The 25,939-nt window shown below is 45.9% G+C and overlaps 1 protein-coding gene across 4 annotated transcripts in view; it reads left to right on the forward strand.

Annotated features, from left to right (window-relative positions):
• Positions 1-25,939, forward strand: part of MVB12B (multivesicular body subunit 12B) — a 263,550-nt gene that overhangs the window by 190,264 nt on the left and 47,347 nt on the right. For 2 of the 4 annotated variants that reach the window (XM_032478454.1, XM_032478455.1), the window contains one exon: positions 728-822. In XM_032478454.1, the coding sequence (XP_032334345.1) occupies positions 728-822 (95 nt within the window). Of the gene's footprint in view, positions 1-727; positions 823-7,715; positions 8,102-25,939 lie in introns of those variants that run through there. The other 2 variants (XM_032478456.1, XM_032478452.1) reach the window with 2 other exon arrangements.

Genomic DNA, 25,939 nt, shown 5'->3' on the forward strand with positions numbered 1-25,939 from the left:
ATTGTAATCTTTATTCTTGGCATTTACTAAAGGCAGCTGATGACCACACCAAATGGATTATGTGCTTTGATCGAGTACCCGCTTGTGCTGTGTGTGCTGTGAGCTTTAATGGCTGGCACCTGCACCATAAAAGACGTGCTGGGTCATTGAAGGTGCTGTCTGAGCACCTACTGGGTGCTCCCACACGAGGGGCACACGCAGACATGGCACTTGAGAGAAGTGTGTCGTCCTCATCCTCAGTGGGCCGTCCTTTCCTGGACTCAGGTGGTGATAGTAACTCCCAGCACCGTCGTTCACACGGTGCTTCCTGTTATCCTCAGCAGGCCCACAGGCAGGTGTGGAAGCCACTGGGTGGAGAATGGAACTAAGACGACAGAACAAACCAAGGCTCGCGTGCAGAGCTGAGTGTTCTGGTCCCATTGGTGCACTTTGCCCAGTGGGCAGAGATCTGGATTAAACACCCACCTCCTGAGGCACGTGGGACATCACTTAAGGCTTGGGAAACCTTTTCTTTCTCTTGGATGTCCTTCCCAGTATGGAAAAAGGTGGCCACTGATGTCTGGAAGCTTCTGAATTCCTTGGGGGACCTGAGCTGGTGGGGACGTCCTGCTTGAGAAGCCGGAAGCTCCCCAGGGGTGCCGCCCCTGTCCCATGCTCTGTGGGCTTTCTGAGCCTTGGGGAATGAGCCACGCACCCTGTAATCTCCTCTTTCTCCTGTCTTTCTCAGGCACATCTCTCTAACGCTCCCTGCCACCTTCCGAGGCAGGAACAGCACGCGGGCGGACTACGAGTACCAGCACTCCAATCTGTATGCCATCTCAGGTACGTGGGCCGCTGCTGCCGCGTCTGCGTCCTGGGGCCACCTCCCACTCCCTGTTTCCTGGCTTGCAACGGCATCTGTGTGTCTTACCTCTTTTTTCCCCTGCAAGATGCCCTTTAGGGACCTGGCCTCCCCCTTTCTCTGTGTCACCGCAGCACTTAGAGCAGGGCCAGATACTCAGCATGTTTTGAAACTAATGATGAAAAACAGTGTGTGGATTTCACAAGCCTGAAGGGAGGTTTCTAGAGAATAGTCAGCACATTGTTCACCTGCCAGGTCCAGGGCAGCTTCCCCACGGGGACTGGGGAGCCGCGCAGAGCGGAGGCCTGGTCCCCTGCCCTCCGTGTCCATGTCTGTCCTCACCTCTCATTTCTCAAAGCCAGGTTTGTGGCCAGAGCCTTCACTGGCAGCCTCCCCACCCCCCCACAATTGTATGAGTCTGATTTCTGAACTTGGCCTTGAAATGGATAGTGTTTCCTTGGCAGGAACTGCATCAGTCCTAGTTTTCTTTTTCACCTTCACCCAGAGGGGGAAAAACTTACAAGACTTACTACAGAATTGAGATTCATTAGGTGCCTGGCAGTGCAGGTGACTTGCTAAGAGCTGAGGGAGCCCACAACCTTGACTCTGATTATAGGGGGCCTCCAGTCGGGGGCGTTGGTGTACCAGGGGGAAGTGGCAAATTGGTGCCGCTTACCAGCACACACCCTTAATGGTGAGTGACATGTTGAACACGGGAACATGGCAGTCATTCATGTACCATAATGAATCGGTTATTTGAAAGGTAATCTTTTTTCTAAAAATTGCAACTTCAGGTTACTAAATAGATGGAATAGAACAATGGTCTAATTCGTGTCAGTATTAGTTTTTCTTCTTATGATCATTCCCTAATAGGTTTGGAAGCCTAAGAAAGGCCGGTTGTCCCATTTCTGGGAGGCACTCCTGCTGGGGAAAGGGCGGGACAGGGGTGCTCTCAGCCCTCGGCCCCAGCCCCAGCCCCGCTCCGGCAGCCGAGCTCCCCAAAGGGAGAAGGAGCGTGCTGTCTCAGAGAAGCGACTCCAGGGAGAATTTCTCTTGTGCTGTGGCTATTTCAGCAGAATCGACAAGGAGCATAACAAGTGTGGAAAGATGACCTATTTTGTAGAAAAGCTGAATATTTCCCCAGATGCTTAGTAGTAGAGTGGTGCAAAATAGGTATGTGGAACCCAGCAGGGCGGCCCCGTTCCGAACGCACAAAAGGAAAGCTCCATCAAAGCAGATGACTTTTTTCCCCTCCAGCTTGCAAATCTTTTTCCAGCCGCGGTGTTTGGTTACCCCCACCTTACCTGGGTCCTCTGATGGCTTTCCCAGCTGTTGACGTTTCTGCAGAGAAGGGCCCACAGAACAAAATCTCCTCTGGTTTGGCAGGAATTTTCCTGTCTGCCTCTGGACCGCTGCTTCCTCACCCCGCGGCTTTGATGAGGTGTTGTCTGGGTTCATTTCAGCTGTTAGTTTAGCAATACCGAGGTAACAGCCTCAAGACACAGGGGAAGCCATTCAGAAACTTCCTGTTACATTTATGTAAGTGGCAGTCAATTGGGTTTTATCTCCCAAACGGGGGTAGTTGAGGCTGCAGCCCACGGCAGCAGGCAGCTCAGGCCTCCTCGGCGGCTGCAGGCACCAAATTACTCCACCAGGGTCCAGGACGGCTTCGTTGTGATGCTGCCAAAAGTACCCCGCAGGACCGGCTGGCTCCAGAAGGCCTGCAAGCTCAGCACTGGGCAACCATGGTGCAGCCGGGAAGCCTGCCCGCCGCCCACTGGCAGCCCGCCTGCGAGCCGTCTGGCTAGAAGGGAGCAGAGGCCCCCCACCCAGCATCACCCCCATTCCACCCGTATTTGGCACTGAGTGACGTGTCTCAGTTTGGTATTGCGAAGTTAAGATTTCCAAACACAGTCCAGGGAACGTATGCTGCAGGCCGTCGCCCTTGCCTGGTGCCGGGAGCCGTGACGGCTGGCGCTCTGCTGGTAGTGAAATGAATCGTCAAACTGCCCTGCTTCCGCACCGGCTCTGGCGCACGCTCGCCGCACACTTCAGGCACTGAGCCTTCGGTGCGAACTGCCGGTCTGCTCAGGTCCATTCCTGAAAACATTTGATCACTGCACCGTTCGTTTGCAGGCCCTTCCTAAGATAAGTAGATTTCTAAACAATGTAATTAGAAGTTTGAAAAGCAGCCCATATTTAATTTATATGTATGGCTATTAAACTAATATTTACTCTTAAATGTTCTCCCAAGGGCAGACCTGGTAATATACCCCTTCTGTACCTTTCACTGAGACAGTCCGTCTCTGTTGTGCCTGCAAAGGGAGAGACACTGCTCAGACCGTCCCTACTGGTTTCTCCAGCACACAGAGGTGCTCCCAAATGGTTATGGGAGGAAGAAACGCATTCAGCCCAGTGTCTGCTTTGCCTGGGAAGACCCCCTGTGATCTCTGGGGCCGGCAGTTGTCCTGATTCTCCTTGAACGCCTCCAGCATCTGGAGCCACCACCTCCGAGCAGCCAGCCCACCTCTGCGAGGTCCTCCCGTGTTCAGCTGTACGTTCATATCCATCCAGCCATTCGGGGTGCTGTGCATTCCGTCAGCCAACACGCGCCGACTCTGCTGCACATCCTGCCCGTAGGCAGTTCTCTCCTGCCCACAGAAGTGGGCTGAGGGGCTTCTGTGGACTCTGTGCTGCAGTCCCGAGGCACTTGTGTCCCTTCTCTGCCACCTTGTACCCTCATCACAGTGGCCATGAAGCACCCCTTTGATCACCACACTTCCTCTCTCAGAAATTTCCTCTGGAAAATACTTACAGATGTGCGAAAAAGATTCCTCCACAAGGGCAAGCCCCGCTGCTTTTTAAATACAATACTTAAAAGGGGGGAGGTGGATACCGTAAACGTCTGAAACAAAGGCAAGCGGTTACATTGTAGAACATCCTTACAGTGGCCCTAACTTTTCAAGTTTGAAAAAAAAAAAAAAAAGGATGATTTAGATAAAAAGATGTGCACGAAGAGTGAAGCAATAGCCAGAACCTGCAATGTGACCTCATTTAAAAAAACACGTCCGAAGATCTGGAAAGGTACGTGCCAAGGTGTTTACCGTGGTTTTCCCTGGACTGCCCTGCTCTTCTTTTTGTTTCTTTGCGGTGTCTTATTTCTCTGTGAGAGCACATGTTGTACTCATAATAAGAAAAGATTCAGGCCTGGTGTTAATTTGGCAGGTTCTTGGGAATCCTTGCCGGTCCCAGGGATGGCCATCTTTTCTGAGTGCTCATGAGCCTTCTGACTAATAATATGCTGTCGAGTTCTACTGGAAGTCACTTCTGGGCCACAGATCAATCATTTCCTCATTGTTCCTTTTTGAGCAAATGATTCTGTTTTGTTGTCCAGTCCCCTGGAACCTTGTGTCCACTGATCAACCATCTTACAGCTCATTATTTGGGAAAAACTATTCCTTTTGTGAATTCTGCGTGGAGAGGGGCCTGTAAGATGCCGTGAACAACAGAAAGTTCACTTTTCAGTGAATTTATTTAATAAGGACAGCCTGTGCCGGTGTGAGGGCGATCTGTTCACATTTGAACTCCTAAAATGTTTGTAAGTTGAGTGAGATGCTTCCTAAGAAATGTTCTTGAGCCTGGCGGCAGGTGCCCGAGGGCTGGAGACTGGGGGGACGTCAGGAGGGAGAAGTTCCCTGGCCTCGAGTCCAGCCCCCAGGACACCCCTGTGCCAAGCGGCTCAGCCCAGAGGCACCCAGGATTGCTTTTTCCCGCCTAGGAATGTCCTGTCAGTCTCATGGTGGGTTTCCCTTGATGAATAGGTGACTTGAGATACAGGACATCATGCTGTGCTAGTCTTTTGTTTTTGTGGTGGTTATCAACTGATCTGTAGCTCCACGTGAAGAATTTTTACCAAAGAACATGTTTTTTTCCCTTTTGAAAGAATTGACATAGTCATAGAAAATAGTGAACTTAAGCAGATGCATATTAAAACCAGCATGTGATAACCTGAAATCTCAAACTCCAACCACCCCCAGATTCCGGACAAGCCACGTGCAGAAATGCACTTGCTGGGTAGGAGCCTGGGGGCCTCCTTTCCTTTCAACACAAACACCTTCGTTTGTCCATCAGCACCAGGCTGACCATATAGTTTATCACCCACAGCATCTCTTCTGAGTGATGGAGTACACGGTTGCACCAGGACAAAGCCGGAACCTGAAACTGACCTGGCAGGACAGGGTAGATTGGGGGCAGGGCTGGGGGGGTGGTCACACTGCCTTTAGCTTCTTTGATTTTTTCAGGTTTTTTTTTTTTCTTTTTGATTGCTAGAAAAACCAGCTTATTGCCCTCCACAGCTGTTCCCTCTTAAAAAACAACCCCCTTTTTCAAAATGTTTGACACCAGGAAGTGTGTGAGCATGGACAAGTCTGAGCCCATCGGCCAGTCAGTTTAGCCACAACACTTGTGCAGAGAGAAGGATTTTATCTGAAATAGAGAACCCTGTACGAGCCGTGTAACTCTGAAATCAGACCAGGAAAGCGCAAAGCAATTAAAAATAATTAATGATTTCTGAATATCAGCCTTCTCCATGCAGTTTTAATCTAGTCCTCATTTAAATTGGAAGATGGACATTTAATTATCAGTATTATGAAATTCATGATTTATATATTTCATCCAATTGGATAGAATTTCTGCTACCAGCTCTTCATCTTACTATGAAAAAGAATCTGTATATTTTACAGTGTGATCATTTAAAAACTCATCTGCAGCATACCAAACAATTATAAACATTTTCCTTTCATTTCTAGTGATTACATTATTTCTGTCTTTTAATTAGGGAAAAAAAAATTTCACCTGAAAAATTGAAAATAAACTTATTACTTTAATGATCATAAGGCACCGCCAGCTTAGAAAACGAAAAACAAAAGACTAAAACAATAGGGTGCGTGAGATATGCTGTTCTTTTCTGCGTAAGGTGTTCTAACCAACAGCTGCTCCGCGTGTAACATTTATGGTATTAACCTGCAGAGTGTGCGTGTGTATTGTGTGTGTGTGGCTCTCCTTTTCCCGTGTATTGAAGTGAGTGTCAGCCTGCGAGTGGGTTGATAGCCACAAAGGCAGGGCAGCCCTGGAGTGACGTTAGGCCCTCTCTGTGTTCGCAGGTACCCCTGTGGCCTCTGTCATTCATGGACATGTTCACGCAGCTTATGTGGCCTTGAACTTCAGACCCCCGCTTTCCTTTATCCTCTGCTGAGGATTTTCAGGCTCACCTAGGACTGGTCGGAGAGGTGGGGGGCAAGTGTGTGGGAGGGTGGCAGGGATGCGAGGGAGGGACATCAGTTTGACGCAGCCCCAGATAGTAGCATATGGGGAAATTCCTCAATGAAGTGAAAAAATATTTATAATGATGGTGCTCAAATCAAGGAGGAAATAAGTCGTTTTAAAGGCACATAAATTTTGTCATCCCCTCTAACAGCCACCATGTCCCTTGTCTATCCATCTACTCTTGCCCTGACAACAAAATCGAGCACAAGGAAAAACAGAATTAAGAAAAAGCAGAAATGAATGGGAGCGGGTGGGGACTTGATGGCGCAGTGTATCTGTACATCCTGATGTAAAGGTGCGGGTGACAGGTGGCCAGGTTTGCTCTGTACACAACCATGTGTGTGCTGTCAGGCGCTCACACGCTGCCTTGTTTCGATTGATGAATTGCCTGCTTTCTTGATTAAACCTTCCGTCACTTAAGAAACAAAAAGCCTGTGTTTAGATGGCAGAGTGGGACACGTCAAAAAAATCTGTCTCCTTTACCTTTGTGCAGATGTTGGGCACAGACTGTAACATGTATTATTAAAATGAATGTGGCATTTACTGTGCATTATTCCTTTCCTGGGAGAAAGGACTGTAAATTATATGCTAATAATAAGCTTTAACCCTTTCGAAATGCAAAAGATTTAAGAGTGCAAATATTCATGTAGGCCTGGCTAATTGGACGTGCTCTCACACACCCGCCGCGGTCTCTGTGTCACCGGAGTTAATGAACAGCGTGTGCGGGCAGACGCACAGGGCGCTTGGGGAACACTTGCCTCCTGGAGGTCCTCTGCTCTGTTAGTCCCTCTGCTAGGATTTTGCAGAGAGAGACCCCAAAACTCCTCAGCTGGGCTCCGGTTCATCCTTCTGTGATGGATGAAGTCCATAGCTATGTCCAGTTCCCCCGGCGCATCTTCCAGACCTGAGCTTCGAGTGTGGTCCTCTTTGTTCTCCTGCATCCCCACTTACGGGGCTGACTTGTTCCAGGCGTCAGTGCCTCGCTCTTGCTTGGCCATCTTCCTTGATCCACCTTGTTAGTCCTCAGTCCAGTTGCCCAGATGGCAGACTCATCTCCCACTCCTCAGATCAGACCTTCACACCAGCCCCAGCCCTCTGCTGACTGCATTCATTCATCCCTCACCTGCCCAGCGTTGCGGCGGGCAGTGGCCAGTCTCCACCTGTCTGGTGTCTTCTCCCTGTTTCTCTTCGCCTGTGCCCACCAGCCTGGGTCATTCCCTGTGTCCTCACCTTTGTGTCTTTCTGTGCATTTGCCCCTGCCAATCCCATGGCCTAGATTCCCCCACCTTCTCTGCTGACCCATCCTTGAGGGCCTGTTCCCGCACTCCCTCCTTTGTGAAGCTTTTCTGATTCCCATCCAGCTGGGGATGCTCCCATCCTGTTTTACTCCCACACTACGTCGTGTTGGAGGGCTTTCACCTGTGAGCACTTGGAGACGTCAGAGACTATGTTTAAAAGAAGGATAGAGGCTGTCTTCAATCCTTTTTGAATCAATGAGGATATAATTAAAGGCAAAGAGAAGAGAAAGATTATTTCTCTATTTATTCAGCAGATAGAGCTGCCGTGTGCCATGTTCCCTCTTTGAGGGCATGGGAAGCCTGTGGAAGGAGGTTCAGCATGCGACTGACGGGACATCTGGGGTCAGAAGTGTGTGTGACCATCACATGGAGCCACCATGAATGGCTGCACAGGTTGTGCACTGCACAACACGTGAATGGCTCCCCACTAGAGCTATGCAAGGGCCCTGCGTTGTGTTACCCAGGCAAGTTACTCGATGTTATTGTTAAGTTATTCATCCCTGTAAAGTAATTCAGAAACCACCCCCTACCGTCCCAAGATTGTTGTGAGGATCCAGGGAATATAAGAATGTTTTATAAATCTGGAAGCAATGCAGCGTGTCACTTCTCTCCAAATTCACCTCCCCTCCAGGGCTGTGATCACAGCAGTAGCACAGAGGTTTGTTGAGAATTAGCACTCAGAACACACTGGCTCATCTTCTTAGCCCTGTGCTGCCTCATTTAATTTTATATATAAGATTACATCTCAGCAGTCACAGTGCTCAGAGAAGATGTCTTCCTCGGTCAGTTCAGAGACACTGGCTTACTTCGGCGACCCCTGAAACCGAGACTTTGTGTCCTGCATCGTCACTTAGACGTGGGCTGTTTTCCGTGGCAAGCAGCCCATGAGCCCTTTCTTGGGAAGGTGACGGAGTGATGACTCGGGGGCAGGAAGGAAAGACGCCCTTGGCAGAGTGAGCCGGCGACTTCCATAAAATCTTCCAGTGTGCCTTTGGTTTGGGGGTGGGAAGGTGCTGGAGGCCCGCTTTCCGCTGCAGGCTTTCATTTCTGCTTTTCCTGTGCTCCACCAGCAGGAGAAAGTTAAGACTTTTTCCAGTTTCGTCATCGTGAAAAATAAAAGTATTATTAGGTGACAGATACTTCAGTGTTCTTCAGAGGTGGCCACCCCCGCTGTGCTCTCGCCCTCTCTTGGGTTTTAAGCATGACGGAGTTGAGGCGGCCCTAGTTTAATGGGCCACATCCATCACCTCTTAAATCCTCAGGTGAGGTGGTGGAGAGAAGCCGGGCAGGAGCCGAAGAGCCGGCGCGGGCCCTGGTTCTCCCGCTGGCCGGCCCCGTGATGACTTTCTGGATCTAAATTCCCTCATCTCTCAACATCAGTGAGTCCAGTACAGCATCGATAATGCAAACATAACAGTCGTTCAGCTAATATTTTTGGCAGCTTCGTCTGTGTCAGGCATTGTCTGGTATCTAAGGTAGCAGTGGCAGTCCCCACCTCCCCGGGTTGGGGATGTGCAGGAAGGAGCCTGGGGGGCTTGCGGGCTGGGATACCTGAGGTGTTACCAGCAAACGTGCACTGATTGCCCCTGGACTTCAGAGAAATTCCATCCAAATGCTGCCTTGACTGTGAAGTTCCCAGACAGAAACAGTGATAGGAAAACCAACTTTCTGACACCTTTCTCCTTGCTTGTTTATCTTCTTTGTCTAGTTTTTAAGCAGAAAGATGCCTCCATTTCCCCATCATGATTCCCTCCCTGGTAGGTAGCGTGACTGTGTTCCTTTCTAAAGGCCTAGGCAGAGAAACGCTGAGGACAAAGGGAAGGCGCTTAATCCCAGCTCTTCTTCTGCTCTTCGCACTTCTCCAGAGGTTCTCTCTGGGGAGAATGAGTAGTCTGGTTTACCAAACACTCCTGCCTGGGGGCAGCTCCTATCAAACTAGCCTTTTGTTTCTTTTTCTATCTGGCAATAACAGACTTATCAGCTGAGAAGGGAAAATGATGTAATTAAGGTCACCTCTTTAAACACGTTTAGGGAACTGAAGTTGTGTTTTGCTTTTATTAAAATGGATTATATTAATTTATTTTAATAATACCTAACCTTCCCCGAGCACTTACCATGTACAAGACTCTGTAGTAAGCCCTTTCCATGCATTTTGTCATTTAATCCCAACAAATCCTCACCAAGAAAACCTGACAAAAACCCTTTAGGATTTGTCCTAGTACTCCTATTATCTCTGTGTTACAGACACAGCACAGCTGCCAGTGTTGCTGCGCTCCCATGCTCGAGCCTTGTTTCAAGCTTTATAAGTGTCTTTATCGTACAGGTGGAAAAACTAAGGTTTGAGAGCGTGTGATTTGTCCCCAGTTGTACCACTAGTCAGTGGGAGGGCTGAGATTCAGGCCCCGCCAGGCCCAGAGCTCCCAGCCACTGTGCGGAGGACACCCCTTCAGGCTGCATGACCACTTCCCTCCCTTGGTCAAATGGAGCTGGGGGGACACACACCTAGAGTGGAGTGTGCAAGGACTCGCCTGTGTAAGAGGTCTCAGCGTCGTTTCAGCCTCAGAGGACTCCCTGGACCACCATGTCTGGGACCTCTTCAGAGGGAGGCCATTGATGCTTGACTGATGATGGCTCCCCGGTCCATGGGGTGGGGCTCCCATTGGCTGTTGCTGGACAGGACAGTGGATGGGTAAGCACACAGCCCCTCACTTAAATGTGAGTGACGCCAGCTTAAGCTTTCTGGGCCTTACTTTCCTTATTAAACAGGGATGACTGTGGCTGGTGGTGAGGAGTAGAACCGAGCCTGGTATGTGGAAGGTGCTGCAGGTGCGCTGCAGTGACTGTGATCATTCCAGAGCCCCTCCCAGCCGCCCCTTCTCGGATCCTTTCCCCAGCAGGAGAGGGGATATACTCCACGTGCCTCAAGGAACCCCCTCCCCATCAGTAGGCAGGGCTACCGCTGCTCCTGCTGTTGGAGACTTTTGTCTGGGGGAGCGCCAGGCACCTGGATGTCCCCTTGTTGTGGTCTCCCCATAGCCCTATGGTGACAGCGGGTGGCCCACAAACACCATTACACTCGTGGGACTGAACTGTAGGCCTTCTGCCCCCACCGTCCCAGCTCTCTGCACCCTGCCTGCCACAGGGCTCTTATTCGAGCTGACAGTCACCTCAGTACCACCTGCTCTGAAGCTTCATTCTCTCGATTGGGCCTCCTGTGTTGCCAGCCTCTGCCAAGGTCACTGAGCCATTCCAGACCCTGTGGGTCCCCGTCAGCTCCTAGCCCCAGCCTCCCTCCTTCTGGTTCCAGCTCCCTGAGTTCCCCACCCTAGCCTTGCTGACCGACAGTAGTCGCAAGGATCAGATTCCAGGTGCGCATCTTTAAACTCCTGATGACTCAGTGATCAAAGATGTGGGCGTGGGGAGAAATTGGATGGCTGCACTGGATTCGGTGATGAGATCAAAAGTTATCCTTTGTCGCACGATATGAACATCCTCCCTTTTATATCAGAACGAGTGCATTTAACTGCTAACATTAGGACAAAGGAAATTCTGACCTGCTTTGTAACAGCGAAGCCACCTTTCCTGTGGGCAGAACACTTGAACCCACCCGCTGTCGTGCACTTGGTGTCTGTGTCCTAAACCCCGAATGATTTCCCCCACTCCTTTTATTAATGGCCAGTGATGGTCTTAGCCTATTTATGTTTAAAAAACAATCTTCAGTGCTCCGGCCTAGAGTCTGCGTGGGATGTATTTATCACACATCCCAGAGAACGAGGCTCCTTATTCCTCGGATTTGTCTTTCGATTGTCTCTCAGACAGTGAGTGATGCGCACCTCTCATCCAAGGTTGAGATCCTTTGTTCGAGAGCGGTTTCTCACGCCTGGCTTGTTTTATAGCGTGAACAATCTCATGATCCACTGGCGAGGCAACATCCATAATTTTGAATGAGAGAGTAAAGCTTGCCTCGTTGGCCCTAAGCATCGCTCCTGGTGACACACTTAGAAGTACTTAATCGCTTGCTACCTGGAGGCAGTAAACGCACCCATCTTTCTGTTCCATTGCTTCCTGTGTTTACCTTAAACATGCCCTGCGCTAACAAAACGCCAGTGTCACTCCTGTCAGCGGGTCCTTCGGCTCGTGAATTACACAGTCCTCGCTCACTCTTCTTCTGCCAAAGGTGGTTGGGCCTTTTATAAAAGTCCAACATGGGCAGCTTCTTTGGCCAAAGGCCTCTTGGCTATTCATGCTTCTTTGTGAACTTCAGCCCTCTGGTTGGTTTCTCGGTTCTGAAAAGGGCGATCTGTCTTTGGTTATAATGTCCTGTTCAGTACTCAGTTCTCTCCTGGAGTCCAGGGTCCATCTCAGGAGGTTAGGACACGAGCCTCATTCACTGGTGTGTGTCTGACGCCTAGTCCATGGGAGGCGCTCTGTGATGTCTGTCATTAGATTGATTCTTGAGATCCACCCTTTGTATCCGCCCTTCCCAGCTGCGTGACTTTGGACAGTTTACGGAACGTTTCAGTCGTTTCCTAGTCTGAATCTTGTGGACTGCGGATGGTGTATGTGAAGTGCCTTGTGCTCAGTGGGCCCCCAGAAGTGGTAGCTGGGATGACTGTCATAGACACTGTCATCCTGGGCAGTGCAGGTCTTATTCGCCAGCAGTAGGAGCCCCTCTCCCCTGCAACCCCACCTAAAATGCAGTCAGGAGGGGGCAGCTGGTCCACCAAGGCAGAGCCAGAGGGGAGCTCACTCCTGGAGGGACCCTGCACAGTTCAGGGGACTTCTTGGTGTAACATAAGGCCAGTCCTCCACCCTAGTTCAGAAATCAGTTATTGCCTGAGCTGTTAGTCTGTTACCGGGTAAAACATTTTTAAAGCCTCTGATTTTCCCCTTCCCTTCTCATCAAATCAGCTCTGACTGAGAACGGAGCGTATCTGTGCTCAGCCCTCTAAATAGTTTGACTTCTTTCTTCTTTGCCTTTTGGTTTGTGGTTCTTTCTTTCCTGCCCTTCCCATCTCAGGACCTTTTTGCAAGGCGGGGTTGTGGGGAGCCCCTTTCCTTGCCCCAGAATCCTTACATAGCTGTGCGCTGGGGACTTGGTTTAAGGGACTGTGAGAGTCACACCACCCACCGAGCACATCCTGAAGTCTCCCACTCCAGAGCTGCTGCCCGACGGGGGCCCAGGTGCTGGGGCCTGTGCTGAGGGCCAGCTCTGCGGCCACAGGACACGCCGCGCACCGAAGGCCATCTTTCTCAGAGTTTGAGAGAGTAGTTTAAACAGCTTTCTTAGATGTCCCTGTCTCCTGGGAGGACGCCAGGCTCTCTCTCAATGCTGAGGAATTGCTCCTTTCTTCAGACTACACTTTTTTAAAAAGATACTGTACCTTTTATTTGGATTTAATGAGGACAGACATTTTAATCAGAGGTTAGTCATTTATTTTTGCAAACTATTGTTTTGATTCATCATTTTTGCAGATAATTAAATGGTTCAGTTGGCACAGTGTGTCTACTTTATTAAAACAGGTAATTTTGAAAAAAAAAAAGAGAGAGGGGATGCTATTTTTTGGATCACTGCACAAGAATTGCTTTTATCTTCATCTTTGAGCATAGTTTCTGGTTGTTTTGCCAGAAGGCTCTCTCGTGTTCAAGCATTTGGTGTCCTCTCTGGTCTGGGGGCGCTTGCCCTTGCATGATTGGGGTGTTAGCGGCTTTGCCCTTTGAACCGGAAGATGAAGAATAAATTCTGTGCTGTTACCTTTTAGAAAGACTCTTAGGCTTTAATTGGATTGGGGAGAAGAGCCTACAAGTTATGAACTTTGCAGAGCGGCAGTTCTTATGCTAAAAACAGATTAATTGTAGCCCTCACAGTGGGTGGAGTTTAAAAGTCAATTACTGCTTGTCCTATTATAATTTACACACCTAGGACTTGAACAGGTCTGTCACTTGGTATAAAAATGAAAAGGTTACGTGTACTAGTTTGAGTATCCCTGTGCTTTTCCATCTGTAAATGCTTTCGCTGCACGTATTTGTATGTATGCAACTTGTAGCTGCAAAGCTATAACGTCAGTACATCTGTGAGCAAGAGCGCTCGTGGAGAGTAACCTTTAAGATTTCATTCTTTAAACCCATAGTGGCTTAGAGTACTGTCCTTTGTCTGGCGGTCAGTCCACTTGCAGGCACCGTGGCAGCCCCTGCAGGGCAGGGCCTTGGGGACACTCTACTCCCAGGTTGTGAACCAGTAGGGATGGCCTTTCGGGGGTACATTTTTAAAAAACAAATTGGTCACAACGTTTGCTTTCTTTGATTTTTCCATGTTTGCATCCTGAATCAGTTAACCCACTCATAAAAAGGATTTATTTTAGGTAGACCAATTAAAACTTTGGAAGCTAATTTTTTGCTGAGCAGCGCAGACCTCTGGAAACGCAATTTATAACATGGCTTCTGCCCTTTTCCACCGAGAGCTGGCTGGTAGCGCTGCAAACCCTGGTGCTCGCCCAAGTACAGAACCACTGTTCTTTGTCCTCCCCTCGGGCGAAGCTGTCGCCGGGGTGGGCTTCTCCCAGCTCCATTGTTTCACGGTGTACGGGCAAGTCGGCAAAGTCCAGCCCAGCCCCGGAGTTCTTTGGCTTACACAAACCCCCTAGTTTAATTTTTTTTAATAGGAAGCTGCTGTGTAGTTTGGATATTTAAACAGTTATTAACCGAATGACAATTAACAGATTGCATAGACAGATTTTCTTTTGAAAACCTCTGAAATTGAGTACAGTTTGCAAAACTATCACAGCCTAGTAATGACAATGAATTTTGATTTCCCGGAACTGATATTAGACTCCTTATTAAACTATGTGCATCTGCTTTTAATTTACTCCAAATAATTGGAAAATGCAATGAAGCTTTCCAATTAAAGCACGGCTTTATGCTGTTTAATAATACCCCCATAATATTATAGCTTATGAAGTGACAGGTGAGTTGGTGTATGAATAAAACATAAAGGCAGCAATAAGGGACAGAAAACCGGAGACAGTTGTGGGGATTTTAAATGCTGGATGTAATTTGCATATATTAATCTCTTCTTTTCAGCCTTATCAGGCGTTCTTCAGTATTTGAAGTTAAAATAGCGTTGACAGGCGGGAGTACGCTTAGTTTTTTCAAGGATTTATTACTTGTATAATTTCTGATCTTTAATAAGCAGATATGACTGATCCTCATAGTTCTATAGAAATCGGTTAATTGTTCCAGATGGCGTGTACTGATTATGCAAAATTACTTTTCACACCATTTTTTTTGTGATGGAGTTTGGAGTAAAATTAAATTTTTTATAGCCTTCTTATCATGCTGTTTTACAGTGGTTTTTCCACAGAAGTTGAATTTAATCTACTATATTACATTGACCAGCACAGTTATTCTAATGTAGCATTTTGTGATTTGACAAAGAATAATAGAACACATTGCTCATTGTTCATTACTGTGTCCCTAATAAAAAAGAGCTCCTGTGTATAGAACATAGCTGTTATTTATGAAGAATGCCTAATTCACACAGTGAAAAATGCAGAATTATACTATGAAGAAGTTCCTTTTGGGGAGAAAATATCTGGGAGAAGTGAATGGAAATAGGCTTGTTGCTACAGATTTTTACATGCGAGAGGAGGGGTCTTCTTTTAATGACCAGAGCATTTAAATTGTGCCACTTTCTTCTCCCGTGAAGGGGAAAAAAATAAAAAGCTAGAGAATCTCATTCTATTAAGAAAGGTGTCACCGGTTGACTTGTCTTGATTTACATAATCCCGGAAGTCTTTCATAATTGAATAGCATTTATAAAAGGTAGTTATACTTTGGTATAAAGTATCACCAAAAAAGTCTAAAAAGCTTCAATGATAATTCATCTCTAACGGCTTCCAAAGCGTCAATTTTTGCGAAGCATCTCGTGCTGGTGTCAGATCCGAGTCCAGGTTGTGCAAATCCTGGTTTATCCTTGTCCAGGTTCTCAGATGACATTCTCTCCACAGTTCAGCTGGCGGGGGGGATGGGACGGACTCGGCAGGCTCACCCCTCGTTGGGATTGTGGGGCTGTTATCCTCAGGCAGGGGTGGATGATGTTTCTTTCCTTCGGGAGAACTCCTTCCAGGAACAGAGGGAAGGGGAGAGATTTTTCTGTTTATGAAGAATCCTGTTTGGGTGTGTGGTATTTTAAAACAGTACATAAGTAAGAAGAAAAATATTTCTATGTATATATAATCTGAAGTTCGACTTGTTTTCAAGAGACCACTGTGTATTAAGCCTTATCAAGATTTGTATGGACTCGAGATACACGCTTCTATTTTAGATGGAGTAGACTCCCTCATGCAGAGAGACTCACGCAGGTCTTTCTGTGGCCCAACCGACCACTTGCCCCAAGTGGTTCAGTTCTGTGCATCAGCTCCTCCCACCCATATCCCTCTTCCCGTGGGCCCTGAGAACGCTTCATTGTTTGAACAGACTTGAGGCGGATTTGGATCTGTTTAAAAGGTTCAATTCCCCTAGCCCTGGGGGAGTCAAACTTTAAAAAAAGAAAAAAAACTTCTACCAGCAACACTGATTGCTCTTCACAGAGGGGGCCCTGGAACAGAAGCAGGACTTCACTCCTGCCTCCGCGGCTGGCTTGAGGGAAACAGACAAAAGGTCACAGGCCTCAGAGGTCAGAGGATGTCTGTCCAGCTGTGTCTGCTGAGGGCGGGGGCACGAAGTGCAGGGCGGGGTGCTCCCTGGGAGTGTGGGGTCTCCACGGGGCCCAGAAAAGGATTCAGTTAGACGCCCAGATGTTACCACAGCCAGCGCTGTGTAGATTGTACTGTGTACACTATCCTGTATTCTGGGCTTCACAGTGTTTTCGGTTCAGTTCTATTTTCTTTGTAGTCTGCTCTTGAAGGAAGTGAAGTCATAAGGTAAATGTATTTGGCTACCTGTAGTACTGAAATAACTAATTAAACCAAACATAAAGAAATGTGACTCGGAGCCCAGAGCTTTCAGTAAGCAGTACTAACTAAATTCTGTGTTCGCTTTACCTCTAGAGTACTTCAAAACCTTGGAACCTTTGGCATGCACTCTTTCATAAACTCAAAATGTATTTTTGTGAAGATGAAAATTATATAAAAAAGAGAATGTGTAAATCAGACATGATTAAAAATATTTGTTCTAATGCAGTAATAATTTGGTAGTAATGCTTTCATCAGTATAGCTTAAGGCTACATTAAGTGGACAGACTTTATATGGATTCTCTAATTTTAATCTTCAAAATGCTATCTAATGTCTCATTAAGACTTCCATATAATGTATCTTAAGTACAGTCATTAAATATAGTTTAGGGAGATTTATGTTCAGATATTGCTTAAAGATGTTTTAATAGGCCCATTTACTCTGATGATATTAATGAGCTCTTAATACAGACTAAGCTTCTAAAACTAGTGGTAAAGACTCCAGCCTGAACACAACAACTTAGGATTAGAGCCTGGTTTGCAGAGAGCTTGCAGGTTAGCCCTGCTGACACGCCAGGGTCAGAGCAAGCCCCTCTGGGGGGCTGTGAGTTGGGGAAAGGGTCTCCCCTGATGGTCTGGCTCCTGACCCAGACGGCTCCCTGCTTCCGCCAGCCCTGAGTGCAGTCCTTTTTCTCTCCTAAACCGTGCACAGGACAGGTGCTAATATGGCCAAATCATCCGTCTCCAAGGTCACCTGAGTGGTGTAGCCGCTCCTGGCGTGTCACGGGGCGCAGGGAGGTTGGGGGGCTGTTGCCGTGCTTCTGGAGTAAGCGTCTGCCAGGTACGGTGTGCGCTGTCCGGTGGCGTTACGCGAACGGCTTCGCTCTGCCATGAGTGAACTGTGAAAGGTCACGTGGGTGTGCTTTCCTCTCCCCGGCATTCGTAGCGGCTGAAGTATACATAATAAAGTGGTCCTGCTAACTCAAATTGGAGAGAAAAGGCCAGCCCACCAGGGGCTTGTGCACAGTTGCTCCCCAGGCCCCTCTTTCAAACTCGTCGCCGAAAAGTCTCTGTGTTGGTACTTCCTTTCCTTTCAGAGAAATATTGAAAACCACCTTTTTTTTTTTTTTTTTGGTTTCAGTTATTGTAAGGGAAGGCAAAAAAAGGAACCTATGAGTTCAGAGACTTTTCTAATTACTAAATTGGTTTGTTATAAAAAGATAATAGCGAATTTCTTCTTTTCATAATTGGACATTTCTTCCCTGTAGGCTAATGCATGCACAGCCCATGCATGCACAATAAGTTGTGCTTTTGAAAAGCCATAACTAGCTAATAACAGCTACGATGTCATCGGAGAGTAATGGTGTGCTGATTAGCATAATTAATGACAAATGGTGGTGCGGAATTGGTGGATTGGTTTAGCGAATGATGAATGCGGCGAGGCCTGGGCTGGGGCCTGCCAACTAGGCCTCGCTGGCTGTCAGCCCTTCTGTTCTCGCCAAGGCAGCCCTCATTAGTCACGATGGGAGGTGCCAGTTTGTATTCTGTTTGGAGCACAGAAAACTTAATAATCCTAGCAAATGTGGCTCTCCCTTTTTCCTCTGTATTTACTCACAAAAACCTTTTCTCGCTCGTTCCCATTGCGGCTGAACCATGAAGACACAGCTACTTCAAGGTGCTTCCATGACCCTTGAAGGGGAAACAAAAAGTAGTCGTAGAGAGACATGCATCCCCGAGCTCTCCCCTGACCGTGGATGAACGACTCCTGGAGGTGGACTTCTGCTTGTGACTCTGTTTATCTGGGTATTTATAAAGGGAAAAGAAATGAACTCGTTAAGCTATACATTCTGTCCTGAAACAAGTCTAGCACATTTATCTTTGACTTGATTAATCAGACCTAATTTGCATTCTCAAATGAGACTGATAAAAATGGATTTACCTTTTAACCTTTAGAAGGGGGAAAGTATTTCTCTGCAAGATTTCTAGGGCTATCTTTCCTTAACCGATAAGAAGCAACTCCTTTATCAATAAAGATGAAAATCCTTAATTTGCATTAGTGAATGAGACTAATTATTATATAGTTAATTAGCATCTGGAAATGAGGATTATCTTAATTACAAAGCACAATTTCCCTAATAGCTACAAAACTGTAAGTTTGATCCGCGTGGAAACTGGTAACTATTATTATGTAATTAGCGATAACATTAATAGTACAGAGTGTGTAGTAGACATCATTTGCATATGCAAATGTAATTTACCTGAGCCAAACAAGTGGGCCATTAGTGATTAGAGTGCGATAGAGCTGAGTGAAAGTTCTAGATAGCTGAATGGTATCCATCATGCAGCGTATCTAAATAATTAAGTCATAGAGTAGATAAGGACCTTTTCTATTTAGGTGGTCAGAGTGATTCCTGTTTTAAGAAGAATTAGTAGCTGGAAGGTTAACCCATGAAGCTTCACTGCTTAGGGAGATAGTTGGCCACATGGTCGTCTCCTTGACTGTGACTTGCCCGTGCTTCCCAACATCCCTTGTATCTTAGATGTTCTTTCCCTACATGTTTTAACATTTCTGAATATTGAATGTGTCTTACGATTGGTGTATACTTTTAGAGCAGTTATACGTACACGTTGAGTACAGCCAAAGATGAAATTGATGGTGCAGCTTATAGTTTTTAGGGGAAAATTCAGAGCTTTCTGAATTTTATCTGTGTGGTCCTAGAGTCTCCTCCCTTTGGAGCTGCTTCTTTAACTGCATCTCCTCTGGTACCCGTCTACTCCCTCCTGGCTGTAGTGGTGTTTCCCAAAAGATGGGGTGTGTGTGCTCATGAGGCAGTGTGAGATGCAAATGGCCTCTTAATTTTTTAATTTCGACCATAGTAGCATATCAGCAGATAGTATTGTTGAGAATAAGATTAAAGTAGGTGTATTAATCACTCTCTGCTGGGTAATGCTGCAGTTAAACCATCCCCCAAATCTCAGTGGCTTACAATACCCCCATATTGTACGTCACTCAAGTTCCAAGTTGGTGACTGCACATTGGCAGTGTCCTGCTCCATGTGTCATCTCTTTCTGGGACCCAGGCTGAAGGAGCAGCTCCTCTCTGCAACATGCTGTTCTCAGAGTAGAGGGGAGGAGCAAGAGACTGGAAGAAGCAGTGATGGCTCTTAAAGCCTCTGGTCAGACGTGTCAAGGCATCCAGCCCTGCTGCGCCTCTGTCTGGGGTGCGTCCAGGAGGCCCTGACCTCCCACGGCAGTGGTGGGAGTGGGAGCACGTACTCAGAATGGTAATTTAGAGTTTTAAAAAGTGAGTTCAGAAAAATTAAATGAACAATAATAAAAACAATACTTCAATAAAAAATAAAAACAAAAGAACATTTTTAAACTAAAAAATTTAAGTGTGTTTTCAGATGTAAAGAAAAATATAAAGTCAATGATTATACTGGAAAAAAATGAGTGAAGCTGGACATGAGCTTCTGTTCCCTTCAGTGTGGGAGTTGTTGGCCTGGAGCGTGTGTCACTGATCTTCAGCGCATGAGGAGCTTGAGTTCTCCTGGGGTGGTTAGCGATTAGCTCGGGGTTTTCACAGGTGTTCCAGCGTGTTGGAAATAACACTGCCCTCTGGGATTTAAGGCTCATTTTGACCACTTCCAAACTTGACAAAGTCGCTTCCTTTGCCTGGGATTCAGTTTTCCCAGCTGAAAAACTCTTGGGCTAGTTGGTCCTTCTTGCTACTCAGGCCTCTCACCACCCGTTCAGAGCACCTATGAGAGCCAGGCCCCTTGCAGGGGCTGGAACAGAAGTGCTCCGGCAGGTTCTGCCTCAGGGCTGGTGGGACTCAGCCCTGAAAAGTTTGTTGTTAGATAGATGAGTTCATTCATTTTTTTAATCAAAAATAGACACAAACTTTTCAGATTTTTAAAAGTAGAAAAATTGGGAAATACATAAAAGCATAGGAAAGGAAATAAATATCACTCATCATCACATTATCCAGAGAAATTATTATTTTATAATGGTATATGCCATACATATTTATGTATAAAACTGTATTTCTACCTAACCATCCATAATGGGGTTTTTGTTAGATTTTTTGAGGTATAGTTTACATACAGTAAAATTCACCCTGAATTTTATTATGGATGTATGTATTTATTAAAACTGTACTGTGTACAGTTAATGAATTTTGACAAATGTCAAATCATGTGATAAATGTCATGTAACTACCACCAGAATTAAAATGTGGAATTTCTCCATTAACCCCCAAAATTTCTCTTGTTCCCATTTCCAGTCATCTCTGCCCACCACCGTCCCCCAGCTCCATCCCTGGCAATTACTCAACGTCTTTCGTGTACTGTAAAGGAATCATACAATGTGTGGTTTTGTATGTCACTCGGGGTAATGTTTTAGAGGTTCGTCCTTGTTGAATCCATCAGTAACTTGCTTCTTTTTATTCCTGAGAATGTCCACTCCGTTTGCAGGCCCTGCGTACTCCTTTCTATGGAATGTCATTCCATCATTCCAGAATCTTCCTCCATGAGAACTGAATGGTTGCACAGGCTTCCTCATGGATCCAATGCACCTTATCTAACCAGTCCTCTAGGACTGGATACTTCTGATGTCTTCATGTGTAAAAGTAAAACTTTGGGGAGCATTCCTATAGATAAATCTTTGTTCCTTAGGGTAAGTATGCATTTTTAAGCATTTTGATGTGTTGACAGATTGCCCACCAAAACAGCTGAATTGGTTTACACTTCCACACAAGCAGAAGAAGCTTTCTTTCCTTGAAACCATACTACCTGGCTGTTGTTTTCCAAACTCCTTATCGATTTGACAGATGAGATAGTGGGGGGTGAGGCTCCCCATAGGGACTGGCCATCCTGTCCCTCCAGCCCTTTCCTGTTCCTGCCCTCCGTCTTTTCTGTTTAGTCCGGCTCATGCCTGTGGAGTTCCAGCAGGTTCTTAAGGAAAAAGGTCTTTTTTTTTTTTGGCTCTCATGTTACTACTGCCTTTTTCCAGTTTGTGGTTCAACTTTTAATTTTGCTTTTCCTGTATGTTTTGTGCCTTTGCCATAGCATTTTAGAAAGGCCTTCTCTATCTCATAGTATATTCTGTACCTTCCTCTTTTTTTTTAACTTTTAAATCTAAATTTCTTCTATGACTTATTTTGACGTATGACATAAGATAAGGCTCTAACTATGTTTTCCCACATTATTTATCATTGTCCCAGCACTACTTATTAAATAATCTTTTTTTTACCAACTTGTTTGAAAGTCTTATATTAACCTCCTGTTGTCTACTATAATATATTTTGTGACTCACATCCTGTTCCATTGGCTTGAATGCATGTTCTAATGGGAGGATCACACCTTTAAGTATTATACATGTGTGTGTTTTGATATCTTATTACTCTTTGTAGAATATGTTCCTTGTAATTCTAGCCCAATTTTTTTTTTTACCCAGTTGAAATTTGAAAGCACTTTAAGTTCCAAGGAAAATACTTTCAAGATTTTGATTGAGGAAATATTGAAGTTATAATCAATTTGGGGAGAAGGATCATCTTTAAAATGCTTGGTCTTTCCTTCTAGAAACAGGACTCTCCATTCATTCAAATGCTCCTTTATATCATGCAGTAAAGTATTAGCGTTTTCTTTCTGATTATCTAATTCCTAGGTTTTAAATTTGTTGTTGCTTTGCCCATTATGTTTTAACTGGGGATTGCCTTATACATATTTTAAAAACTACTGTTGGTTTTTGAACATTCATTTTGTAACTGGCCACCTCTCTGTTTGCTTGTTACTTGCAATAGCTTTCAGCTGATTTACTTGGGTTTTCTTGATAGACAACAGTGTCATCTGCAAATACAATTTTGTCTCTTTGGTAACATTTATACCTCATTTCTTTTTCTTGCTTTGTATTATTGGCCATAACATCCAAAGCAGCAGGTGACATTGCAATAGCTTGCATTCTTATCTGGTTCTTGACCTCATCAACAAGGATGTTTCTAGTGTCCGCAGTCAAATAGGAGGTTGGCTAGTAATTTAGGAGAGAGAGTCTGATCGTGCTAAAGGAATGATTCTTCCATTTCTATTTTCCTGGGAGTGTTTTTTTTTTTTAATTCAGACACTAATTTCAATTTTATATAAAAATAAATTCAGAATTTTTTAATACATTATTATATTCATTCTCATATGAATTATTTTATTTTGATGATTTAGCATTTAGAAAATTATTGCTGTATTTCTGAAATAAATCTTTACTATGGTGCATTACTTATTATACTACTAGATTTGAGCTGCTGTTACTTATATTAGGATTTTGGTATTTTATATGTGAGATTGGGCTTAATGCTTATAGTAAGATACTATTTTTGAGTGATCAAAGAATCAGTTTTTTCTTTCAAATATCAGAACATTTTTAAAATAAGGTAATTTCTGTTCTAAAGAGGGGAAGAGAAAATGAAAAAAAATTCCCTATGAAAGCTAAATGGGCCTGGAAGCACTTGGGGGAAACAGGAGTGCTTTGGGAGGAAGGACAACAATTTCAGTTTCTTTCACAATGATTGATTCTTTTTTTAGGCTTTCTGCTTTTTCATGCGTCAGTTTTGTCATTTACATTTTCTTTGAAAGAAAAATCAGCACTTTCACCTAAATTTTAAAATTTAGTGGTACAAAATTGCACCTAAGAGTTCATTTTGATTTTAAAATTAATATACCTGTGGCCACATATGTCATTAATGGGCTTTTTCCCTCCCCTTTTCTCAGTATCCTTACTAAGGGTTTGTTTATCTTTTCAAGTAACCAGCTTTTGATATATTTATAAAGACATTTGGCTTTTGCTTTACATTTCAATTCTTAATTTTATCTTTATTAGTTCCTTTTTTTTTTTTTTTTAGTTTCTTTTGGCTTATTTTGGTTTTTTTATAGCTTCTTGAGTTGAATGGTCACCTCATTTGGGTTCTTTTTGATTTTTAATAAAAGTGTTTAAAGCTATATAAACTTATATGTTGCTTTGATGATAGTCTGGTATGTAGTGTTCACATTTATAAGTATATAATAATTTTACTTTTGATTCCCTCTTTGACTCAAGTGCTAGAAAGCTTTTTTTTCTGAGTGGGATTTTGTTTAACCTTTTCTTAATTTCTAATTTTATTGCATGGTAGTCAGAGAATGTGACCTCTGTAATTTTTTATTTTTTCACATTTATTGAGTCTTTCTTTGTCATCTAATATATGATCATTTTTGTAAATGTCCCATTAACACTTGAAAACATGTCTTTTTTCTGTCAGGAACAGTGTTTGACACACACACTACTATTCTTTGATCAGGTAGGATGACTGGGGTCCATATCCATATACAGACATCCATCCATCCATTGTACTTGGCCAAAGAATGATCGCACTTATTGTTTGTAAATTTCTTCTTATATCATTATCATTTTGATCATTGGTTTTGTTTGTTTCAACGTAGTGTTATTCAGTCCATAAGGGTTTATGATTATGTATTTTAACTTTCATCAAAATAAGATTCCCCCTTTTGTTCCATTTTGAGTTTTGGGCCATAAGTTCTATAATGTTCTTGTCCCACGTTAGCTCTTGAGCGCTTTGCAAGCCCTGTGGCTGTGAGCTCAGCCACTCCTCCCTCTTCTCTGGCCGGGTAAGGCTCCCCAGGGTGCTGCCCACATGGGCCTCGCTTTGGGCTTCCTCCCTCCCCAGAGAGCCCTCCTGTCCACCTCCACATCCTCACCAGGAGCCTCCTCCCTGCACTCTGGCCCCAGCGCCTCCCAGAAGCCATCCAACCCCGGTGACTCCCATTCTCCTCTGGTTCCTGGTACAGGTGCATCCAGCCCACCTTTGTCCACAAGCGTGAGCACAGTCTCTCGAGCTCCTTCACAGGCGCGTCAGCTGCCCTGCATCGGCTTTGTCCACTCCTTGTGGACAGGAGCTCTGCTTTCAGAGCCTCCCAACTCGAGCCCACGGTGCCAGGTCCAGCCCTGCTCAGTCTTTCTGTGCCCCGTGGTTGCCTGGTTATTGAAGGGGCTGACTGCTGCTGCTGCACTCTTCTCTCCTTGGAGATCATCATCAAACACCAACTATTTCACTTTTTAAAAATTACTTCAAGACTCTGACTCTGAAACTTTGATCTCCAGGAGTGCTATTTAAGCCTTGCCAAATTCCCCGGCAGCACTCCAGGGACACACACAAGAACACCAGGCAGCAGGGCGTAGTGGAGAGAGTGGGGGCTTTGGAGAACCCGCCATCCAGGCAAGGCGCCATCCAGTAACTTGCAGGAGCTCTCGTTCAGGCTCACTGGCCTCCTGTTTGGGCAGGGCCCCCCGTGCTCCTGGCACACACGGGCCATGAGAATCTCTAGGCCACCCGCTCATTCAGCAAACAGCTACTGAGAAAATCCTGTGTGCCCAGCCTGGGGCCAGGTTTGGCTGATGACATGCACGGTACCTGGCAGAGCCTGGGGACAATGGCTAGGTGCTCAGTGTGCCCCCACCATCGCGTTGCCGTGACCACCACCGTAAACCTTCACATCAGACTGTGGAAATCAGATTTGTTCTTCGGTTCTTAGAGATGAGTCACTGGAGGAAGCTCGATGGCCACGGGCTCACAGCACAGACGTCCACAGAGCCATCCTGGCTGGAGTGGAGGGCGGGAGGCAGCCCCGGAGAGCCACAGGCCCTCTCTCTCTTAGGCTGTCTGTCTGACAGACAGGCCCGGCTTCCCTGGTTTCCTGTCATTAGCGTGGTCTCGGATGAGAGTGAATATGCCGGAGCCCCTCGTTGCTAAGGCTCATTTCCAGAGGAAGGCAGAGGCTCATCCTTCATGGGTAAAAGTAAGGACAGCCTGTAATTTGGGCAAATTTAGCCACTTCCTAGCTTTCCTGCCCAGAGACACTGTAATATTTCTGAACCAACCCAGAAGGGCCGGCCGGACCCAGTAAGCCCTGAGTTCTGCGGGCACCTGTGCCCATTAAGCACACTGAGGAGGACGATGGCAAGGATCGAGCAGCCTTGCCACAGAGGAGCAAGTGACACGTGTGTCTGTATGGTTTCAGGAATAATAGTCAACATTCATCGAGCGAAATGCTCTCATACAGGATCTTATTTAACTGTTATTCCTATTTTATAAATGAGGACCAGAAGTTCAGAGAGGTTAGTGGGTTTCCCAAGGTCACACAGCAAATCAGGACAGTGCGTCCAGTGTGCAGAATTCTGTCCTAGCCTTTCACAGTCTTCTCTTAGTTGTAAGTTTCCCAGACTGGACACCCCATGAGGGAAGTGCTTGTCCTCATCAGTCTTTGTACCCCCACCTCCTGATGTGTAAGCGTCCGAGTTGACTGTGAGGGCTCTGCGGTCAAGTTCATATCGTTGCTTGGTCTCCCCTCTGACCGACAGCCTGTGCCACAGCACCGTGGCAGCAGAGAGGCATGGGCAGGAAAGCTCACTAGGTGACGGGCCCCGCTGGTCACCTGCCTGGTGTAGAGCAGAGACCCCAGGCCCTTCCTTGGAAGGAAGGCCTG

The sequence above is a fragment of the Camelus ferus genome, chromosome 4 (assembly GCF_009834535.1).
Source record: "Camelus ferus isolate YT-003-E chromosome 4, BCGSAC_Cfer_1.0, whole genome shotgun sequence".
In the NCBI taxonomy this organism is placed as follows: Eukaryota; Metazoa; Chordata; class Mammalia; order Artiodactyla; family Camelidae; genus Camelus; species Camelus ferus.